Source organism: Eretmochelys imbricata, chromosome 13, assembly GCF_965152235.1.
Source record: "Eretmochelys imbricata isolate rEreImb1 chromosome 13, rEreImb1.hap1, whole genome shotgun sequence".
NCBI classification, from domain to species: Eukaryota; Metazoa; Chordata; order Testudines; family Cheloniidae; genus Eretmochelys; species Eretmochelys imbricata.
Window position 1 is genome coordinate 20,611,947 of NC_135584.1, and position 9,337 is coordinate 20,621,283.

The window sequence follows — 9,337 nt, forward strand, 5'->3', positions numbered from 1 at the left end:
CTGTTTGGGGAGGCACAGCCTTCCCTACTCGGCCCTCCATACAGTTTTGCAGCCCTGATGTGGCCCTCGGGCCAAAAATTTTGCCCACCCCTGTACTACAGGCCAACATCAGAGACAAGCCACTGGTTTAGATGGACCCCAGTTAGATCTGATATGATAATTCCTCTGTTCACAGAAAATACTCATTTTCCCAGGATAATCCATGTTCTATCACCTTGAAAAACAGATGTTGATTTATATCCCCCCCCACCCAAAAAAACCCCATAGCTAAGAAAGGTGACAACTCCACAGGCCAGAGAAGTTGTCTTTGCAGTCAGACAGTGGGGTACAGAGGCCTTCACCTCTAGGGTACAAGTTCCAGCGTGACCCTAGGTTAGGGCCACTAGCTAGTTTGGGGCAGGCCCCAGGGAACAGGATAAGGAGCATCCTGCACCCAAGGCAGTGACCGCATCAGATCCAGTCCCAGAGCAGGTTGGAGGCGACCCAAAGGCCCCCCTCCGCCGCTGCCCCCTGGCCTGCGGGAGGCCAGTTGGCGGGCCGCGGTCCTGTCAGTTCTCGGTGGCACATGTCCCATTGCAAGCAGCACGAAGCGGGCTGCCCGGCCCCGGGGCTGATCAGGCCAGAGCGGGGTCTCCCTGCTGCGGAGAGCGGCGCGGCGCAGCCCCGGAGCTGCCCCGGCGACGGGACCAGAGCTCCCAGCGACCCCCCGTGTTGCTGTGTATGGGGGCGGGGGGGCTGCGAAAGGGACGAGCCACGTGGGTCCAACTCCCTGAGCCAGAGGCCAAGCCCACAAGTTGCGGCGGCGGCGGCGCGCGCGCGCGCCCCGCGACAGGCACGCGCCTGTGCCCCCCGCGGCCGCGCCGGACCCCGCCACGCGCGGTGCGGAACTCAGGGTCACCGCGGCAACGGGGACGCTGCTGGGGCGGGGCCGAACGAAGGCCCCGCCCCGTGTCCGCTTGAAGTCCCCGATCCCGCCCCTCCACCCGTCCCTGCCAGGCTGTGCCGGAAGTGCCTCCCCATTGGGTGAGCGGGCCGGAAGCGGCAGTGCAGAGGATGGCGGGGGCTGCTGGGGTGCTGGGGCTCTTGCTGCTGCTGCTGGGGTCTCCGGGCGGCTGTGGGGGCTCGACGGCGCCCCCCCGGGACAGCCTGCGCGAAGAGCTGCTGCTCAGCCCGCTCCCTTCCGGGGACCTCGCCGCCACCTTCCAGTTCCGGGCCCGCTGGGACTCGGAGCTGCACCGGGAGGGAGGTGAGAGCGGGGCCTGGGGGGGCGGGTCTGGAGTATGGTGAGCGAGCCCCGGGGCGGGGCTGGGGCTGATCCGTTACCGTCCTGCCTCAGTGGCTGGGGCTGCGCCGCGCCGGGGGGCCGCGGGGCGGGATGAATGGTGGGCTGAGGCTGGGTGCAGGGCTGTGGGGGCGCTGGGTGGTACGGGCCGACTGGGCACACGACCTCCTGGCCTCGCCCTGCAGGTGTGCCGCTCACTCTGCTCCCCGCAGTCTCTCACTACAGGCTCTTCCCCAAGGCTCTGGGTCAGCTCCTCTCCAAGTACTTGGTGCGAGAGCTGCACCTGTCCCTCACCCAGGGCTTCTGGCGAACACGGACCTGGGGGCAACCCTACTTGCAAGCTCCAGCCGGGGCCGAGCTCTGGGTCTGGTTCCAGGACTCTGTGACCGAGTAAGTGTCTCGGGTGGTACCACAATAACCATTCTAAAATAAAAGTATTGCAGCTGGGGGAAATGCCCAAGCTTCACTCACCCAGTGGTGTGGCATTGGCCTCTTCCCAGCAGCCCAAGGGCCACACCTAACTGGCACCCAATGGACAAATATATTGCAGTTACTCAAGTTTTTAATACTGATCGGTAGCCTCTAAACATTGTGGGGTGATTCATCTGCTGGCATAAATGGGCATGCTTGTATATTATGGCAGTGAGGGCATAGAAATACCAGTAAATAAATGCATTGCATCTATTTATCTTATTGGTGAATTTGGCCCTATAGGTCCCAACATATAGTTCTCCATCATCTGCTGTCACCTATAGTCTGGCTGCTAGCTGCACTGTAGATTGGGCTGCAGTGTGGTCTCCCTTGGGTTAGAGAACTGCACTCACAAGGGAGACTTTGCAATGTTATAGATTTCTAGAAGAAAGTGTGGAATAAGTTGCTATTCATTCTAAGGGTGCCAGGATCTGACCCTGTGTTTGCAATGTACTGTGCACATCTGTGATGTTCTGTAAACAATATTTGTGTTCACTATTGGAGCAAGTATAATTATTTTGTGGGCTGTACATTGACAAGATTCCATTTCTCCTCTTTCCACCCCAACCGTGATACCCTTGTAATCTGTGTGCTGTGAAATACCATCTATAGCTTACTTTCATGGACATCCTTCCAATGTCAGTGCTCAATAACCTAATTTCTGTCTGTCTCCCATGCCCTTGGTTTATTGTTGTCTGGTTAAGGCTCCAGTAGTGATATTTACACATTTATGAACAGCCCTCTCTTTGTAATGATCTATTCATTTATCAAATACACTTTACAAACTTTTAATTTCAAACAGACCCCTATAGATTTGGGGGAGAGAGACAGTTGTGTAATTTGTTGCCTCTTATATTTCTCATTCAGTGTTGATAAAGCCTGGAAAGAACTTAGTAACATCCTCTCAGGGATATTCTGTGCCTCTCTGAACTTCATAGATTCCACCAACACCGTCACTCCAACAGCATCATTCAAACCTCTGGGTTTGGCCAATGGTGAGACAGGACCTGTATGGAAGGGCTGGCTTTGCTCTGTGGGGGAACGCTTATTAATTGTTGACTGTTCACTTCACTGTTGCTGTGGTACTGAGGACAGGGTTTGGATGCAGGTCCTGGGAGAACTCTTGGGTTATGCTAACATCCTAAGTATAGGTCTTCTAAGTGAATTTGGAAGTGGTGAGGTATCGGACAGCTCTAGCAACTGAAACCACCTATGTTCACAGGACATACACAGCATGGGTAGCAGGCAGGCTAGATTCACCCCACCAGGGTCTCATTCCTCACCTGAAGGGACCACTTTTAGGGAAAAGGGGGGGAATTTAAGTGCTCTGGCTCATTCGGTCCTCTTCTCTGAGACAAGAGGGTCAATTAGTGCCAGTTGTGATGATTATTGTGATGCGGATACCTGCACACTAGGAACTGGACTGAAATGTCAAAGTAACTTCATACGGGCCACTGGCAGTATGAAGCATCTTCTAGTCCCCACCAAACTCAGCTCGATTTGAACCAGTGACGTAAAGGCCCTCTGATAAGAACCTGAATAGAATAGCTTCCATACCTCAAGTTATTCAGGCCCTTCTGTGCAAAGAACTGTAGAAAGTAAGAGGACTGGAAGCTTGCAGGCTGTTCTTCCAGAAACTAGACCAGAAGGTTTTTTCCTATATGTTGGAGATACACATAGCTGTCCCCTCAGATCCACTGTTTGATAAAGTGGCTGCGCAGTGGTCTCCTCCCTTTTCCACAGAGCTCATGGGATTCTAGACCCCTTCAGAGACTGATCAGCTTTGGGAGTGAGGAGTGTTGCTTTGGTGCATGTGGTCAGACTAACACCCGGTTCCTAACCCTCCACTCCCCCATCCCAGTTACAGATCACCATCTCTTGAGATATGCCGTCTTGCCCCGGGAGGTCGTCTGCACTGAGAACCTCACACCTTGGAAAAAGCTGCTGCCATGCGGCTCAAAGGTGAGGGCAAATCCCAGGCCTTCCACTGCCTGATCAGGTCATAGCCAGAGTCTTTGGAGTGGGGTTCCCAAAGAGCAAATGTTACTACATCGCTATAGCTCCCATTGGAGTCCCGCTCCGATCTCAGTAGGAGCAGGTGGAGTTGGGTTACTTGGTGAGCAGTGAAGCCTCTGCTGGGCTCTTTGAAAGTTTGAGGCGCCTGATAGCTTGTTGGTGGTTACCTTTGTGGCTGGTGATTCAATCATGTTTTCTCCTTCACTGTCTGCAGGCTGGTCTTGCTGTTTTGCTGAAGGCAGAACGTTTGTTCCACACCAGTTACCACTCCCAGGCAGTGCATATCCGCCCTATCTGCAGGGTGAGTACCATCACTAGTGTCCAAAATCTGGTGAGCAGGGTGGCATTTCTGGACAAGTTGATAAGACCCTTCATGGGTCTTTTAATGAATGAACATGTAGACTGAACACTAAGAAGCATTTCCTAATCATTTGGGTTGTTAAACTGTACCAGACAAAGCCCTGGAGAATACACTGTAGGGAACAGCTCTGCCCTGGCCCTTGTGAAATAGGCTGGCTGGGACCTAATCCACGCACATTTAACTCATATGTTGTCCTTCTCCACTCTTATGAGTCCCATCTGGGCCTTGCAGTGTGTATCATGACCCTTTTATAGCCCCATCTCCCTCTTGTGATGAGTCTTACCCTTCTAGAAGGTGGGTTTGTGTTGAACACAGTCTCTGGTTTGTCTTGTCCTCCAGGATGCTTCGTGTCTGAGTGTCTCTTGGGAGCTTAGACAGACCCTCACCGTGGTCTTTGACACCTTCTCCATTGGTCAAGGAAAGAGAGGTATCTGGAATAACCTGCAGTATGTTGTGTTCTGTGGGCGTACTGAGCCTCATTCACTCACATCCTGGCTGACCTCTCTTTGTGTCTGTCTTCTCCAGACTGGTCCCTTTTTAAGATGTTCTCACGCACTGTCACTGAAGCTTGTCCTCTTGCATCTGAGAGCAAAATCTATGTTGATATTTCCAGTAAGACCCAGGTAACACTTTCTGTTCATTGTCCTGCCTAGTACCCTGACATAGCATCCTGTTAGAAGGAATTTGGATTCCCTGCAGCATTGTCTGCTGTCTCCAGTCGCACCAGAGTGCAGAGATGGAACTGCCCTGGCATGCCGTCGCCTAGAGCTCCCTGCAGAGATGGGATTCTTGATGAAAGGATTCCTATTGTGATTTGGGCGGATGTGTCTATTTATTGAAAAAGTAAAATTACTATAGTACTGTCCAGAAATGGAGATGCTGCAGTAGTGTTATGGAAGGTCCTGAGCTGGCCCTGTTCCAGGGGGAGCATTCCTAGACAGAGTACAGGCCAGTCACTTCCATGCGGGGGAATGCTAAGGACCGCCTTTCTGTCTACTGGTTAATGCAGGAGTTGCCTTTCCCTCCTATGTGCTCTGCTTATATTCGCAGGAGAAGGAACTGCTGGAGGTGACCCCACCTCCACTGTCCGTGCATGAAGCATCTGTCCAGGGAGACAGGAGAACCTATGCAGTCTATGACTTACTGAGCCCCTTCCTCTTTAATGTGTCTCGCAGCCTCAACGTGCAGCTGAAATGGAAACGGCCCCAGGATAGCTGTGAGTGACTAGTGGCTTCATTTTACCTGCACAGTGCATAACTCCAGCTCCTCCCCGCCCAACCAGTTCTTAATATGCCAACCTGGAATGTGGATTCTCAGACTCCTGCTGCTGGTAGTCACTGTGTGGGCCTTGAGAAGGAGGAGAGAACTGCATGCTTCTTGCTGGGGAGAGACATATAGCAGCAACATTCAGGAGACCCTTCCTGCATCCCACTCTGTGCCAGGGTGTGAGGCAGAAACTGCCCCCTCTTCTGCTCCATGTGAGGTGGGAGGCAGTAGGAACCATGTGAAAGGGGAGTGCCCCTGACCTCTCAGTTCCTTGCTGGGTGGATAGCACTATTCTTGTGTTCAGAGTTACAGCTGGGCTTTGGTGTTACTAGCTCCTGTTTGATTTCCCTGTTGCAGTGGATCTGTCAACACCTGTGCTCCATGCTCAGCGCTATGTGAGTGGATATGGCCTGCAGACAGGAGAAATCAGCACCCTGATTTATAACACCCACCCATACCGGGCTTTCCCTGTGATACTACTGGAGACCGTGCCCTGGTACCTGAGACTCTACGTTCACACTTTGGTCATCACCACCAAGGGAAAGGAAAACAAACCAAGTAAGGAATACACTCTGTGCAGACTCCCCTGGCCCCAGGGTCTCTTTCCAGAGACCAGTCAGTCCCTGCCCAGGTTCCCAGGGATTCAGTGTGAGCTCCTTATATACACTGTGCTATTGTGGAAAGCTAACTTCAGAAACACACCCTCAAGTTAGCACTAACAGCAGCATCTGCTCAGGAGAGTCCCGGGGCTGGAATAACTGCAAGCCAGCATTGGGGTGTCTGAGCAGAGTTGTGTGTTCAGGAAACTTGCACATATCAGTTCAGTTACAGCCTTGCTCTTACGAGCATTACACTTTAAGAGTAAAGAGGTTGGGCTGATAATGGACACACACAGAACAGTCTGTGGGTGTTCCATTATCCCCCGTGGTGATTTGTAGCAGGGGTGGATGAGAACTTCTTCCCTTACAGTGGTGTCTGAGTAGATGGGGAGGGGCATCCTGGGTATTCATCACAGAGCCTCTCTCTGACATGAGAATCATGTTGATCTTTGTGTGTCGTTTTGGGTTAGTGAGAACTGGTCAACTTGAGCATCTTTTGCTGTTTAATGTTATCCCTGTGAATTACATGCTGAACCCTGACTGTCCAGAACAGAGCATAGCACAGTCCCTGCCCTGAGGAGCTCGTGCTCTAAGTGGGGAGAGCAGAAGCCATATGGGAAGGGTTGTGTGAGGTGTGTGTCATCCTGTGCCCTCTCTTGTAGGGGAGGGTGGAGGCAACAGTATCTATCAGTGCTGTCTGTGTTAGTGGGGAACGTTCCCAGCAGGGTGACAAGTGACTGTCTTTGGTGTTAGGTTATATCCATTACCAGCCGGCTAAGGACCGAAGGCGGCCCCATCTGCTGGAGATGTTGATCCAGCTCCCAGCAAACTCTGTCACCAAGATCACCATCCAGTTCGAGAGAGCCTTACTGAAGTGGACAGAGTATACCCCTGACCCCAACCACGGCTTTTATGTGAGGTAAAGCCATGTGCCCCTGCTTTGGGGTAACTTACGTACTGTGGGCCAGACTTCTGCAGGGCTTTCCCTTTCTAGACCCATCACGGGTTCTGGGCCCAATGCCGCGCATAACACTGGGCTCCTGGTGTGTGTTGTTTGCCATTTGTTTTCTAGCATGACTGAAGACTGCATCTTTCAGACTCTCTTGCTGCTTTTGTCTCCTTAGTCCATCTGTCCTGAGTGCCCTGGTGCCAAGTGTCATAGCAATGAAGGCAGAGGATGCAGAGCAGAGTCCTCTCTTCACTTCGCTGTAAGTGCATCTTTTCTCTGGCCATGGGGGAAAGGGAGGGGTTGCTTGTTTTGGGCTGCAATTCCTAGGCACTTGCTGCACACGGGTCTCACACATGGTAGGTGCTAATCTACTTGTGCCAACACTCCGTTCCCTGTAGAGTTACTCAGTAGTCTTCTCAGTGACATGTTCAGAATCTGAGCCACATACTCCACCCCTTAGGAGCCCATGTGAGGGGATGGCCACTTCCTGGAGTGGGAGGAGTGAGAAGGCCGCGTACAACCATCTCTGTGTGCTTGTTCTCATGCAGGGCAGCCACAGTTTCAATGTGAACCTGCAGAGTTTGTAGAGTGGCTTCCCCTGTAAGCCCTCCACTTGGTCTGGGATAGTCCTGTGCCCAAATGAATATTCCTCCTGTGTGTGCTTTTCCCTCGGGTGCTGTCAGCTTCTCCCAAGGGACTCAGGTTCATGATGGGTCTTCAGAGATGACCAGGCAGGGGTGTCTAATGCTGGCTGGAAAGTGGGGCCCAGGTTCCCAGCGGGGTGTAACTAGTGCACCTTTGGTGTGACTGTCAGAGCAGGTGGGCAGCATTGTTCACCATCACACTAGAAAGGATCCTGCTGGAATGTTTTGCATGGGATGATCTTCTCCCCCCAACCCCCCCCACTTCCATCTCCAGATTTCCTTCTTCCGATGGCTCCAGCTACTTTGTGCGTCTGTACACCGAGCCGCTGCTGGTGAACTTGCCAACGCCTGACTTCAGCATGCCATATAACGTCATCTGCCTGACCTGCACTGTGGTGGCTGTGTGCTACGGCTCCTTCTACAACCTACTGACCAGAACCTTCCATGTAGAAGAGCCAAGCAGGGGAGGCCTGGCCAAGCGACTGGCCAACATCATCCGCAAAGTCAGAGGGGTTCCACCCCTCTGAGAGAATCCAATGCAGCCAGTGCAGTGGGCATGTAATGTGGGCTTCAGTGGGAGGGCTACAGCCAGGGCTTGCAGGGAGACTGAGAGAGGACAGGAAAACATTGCTGCCTTATCTCCTGCTGCCTCATGTACCTCTGTCTCTTGAATCCAAGAGGGCTGGGATAACTTCCACCAGTTAAGAGGCTGCTGGGAATTGTAGTCCCAAAGCTCCATGATCACAGGGAAGTGCAGAGCCAAGTGATCAGGAAAGAGGTGTGATAGTCCTGTTCTGGGGAAGGGTAATTTATGTTCTGTAAAAAGATACCAGAAATAAATCTGAGCTGTTCTGTAGGCCTGTGCTGTTCTTTTTTTGTAGCTGAAAGGCAGAGGGTTCCAGCTTCTTCTGTCTCCTGGTTTAGCCTCCCACGTCAGCCCTGCCCCTGTAGGGACACTCATTCACACTCCTGACTCCTTTCCTGGGCCAGCTGTGTTGCTGGGCATCTCAGTTAAGTACTCTCTTACCCCCTTGCCTGGAAATGTTCCACTTGAATGGAAGATCTGTTTTTGTTGCCCTGGCAACCACCATAAGTGAACAGTTGCCCACCCTTCTTGGTAGTGACACTGTGGGAGTAGGTCAGCATAAAAGTTGCAGGGGCTGGAGTAAGCAGGGAACTCAAAGTCCAGCTGGAGAGTGAACATAGGGGAGTGTGGAGACAAAATTGAAGAATTGCATGGAGTTGAGTAGAGCACTGATCCTATCTACTCCAGTATCTCACTGCCTGCCATTTTGAACCAGGCCATGAGTATGCCCCACATACAGCAGTGGTCAGTGCCTGTCAGTGAGACTTCAGGAGAAGCTAACAATTCCTCACTGTGTCCCTTGCTGATGAGGCAATGCTGCACATAGATATAATAATTTTATTAAGATAATGTTGAAGTAAAAAGAAAACAGTACAGAGTTTAGGCATAAGTTTCTGGTTATCAGGGAATAAGGTACAGATTATCAAGGGGTGCGAAATTTGGTTTAGGAACGGGTGGCGTAAGGAATACATAATCTGCAATCTCCCCGATTGGGGGTGAAAGTTTAACCGGTCAAAGTACAGACATTGAGATATGGGGGTATGTTGTCCATATAATGGCTATGTTCAGGTGTGGAGTATAGTGAGTGGATACGATGATGGGGATGGATCTACCCTCATTTGGTGGGATTTAATGTTCAGTGAGTTTATGGTTCCAGTTCATAT

At 52.0% G+C, this 9,337-nt stretch overlaps 1 protein-coding gene across 2 annotated transcripts; it reads left to right on the forward strand.

The window, feature by feature from the left end:
- Window positions 1-1,046: 1,046 nt before the first annotated feature.
- Window positions 1,047-8,444, forward strand: PIGT (phosphatidylinositol glycan anchor biosynthesis class T). Of its 2 annotated transcripts, none has more exons than XM_077832148.1 (12): window positions 1,047-1,246; window positions 1,468-1,672; window positions 2,621-2,748; window positions 3,615-3,715; window positions 3,984-4,070; window positions 4,470-4,557; window positions 4,656-4,753; window positions 5,181-5,346; window positions 5,754-5,954; window positions 6,749-6,914; window positions 7,120-7,203; window positions 7,863-8,444. In XM_077832148.1, exons 1-12 carry the CDS (start codon window positions 1,054-1,056, stop codon window positions 8,113-8,115), a joined length of 1,770 nt encoding a protein of 589 aa, XP_077688274.1. In that variant the 5' UTR covers window positions 1,047-1,053; the 3' UTR covers window positions 8,116-8,444. The 2 variants fall into 2 exon arrangements, with proteins under 2 accessions (XP_077688274.1, XP_077688275.1); XM_077832149.1 differs by having other exon boundaries at window positions 1,495-1,672.
- Window positions 8,445-9,337: the final 893 nt, after the last annotated feature.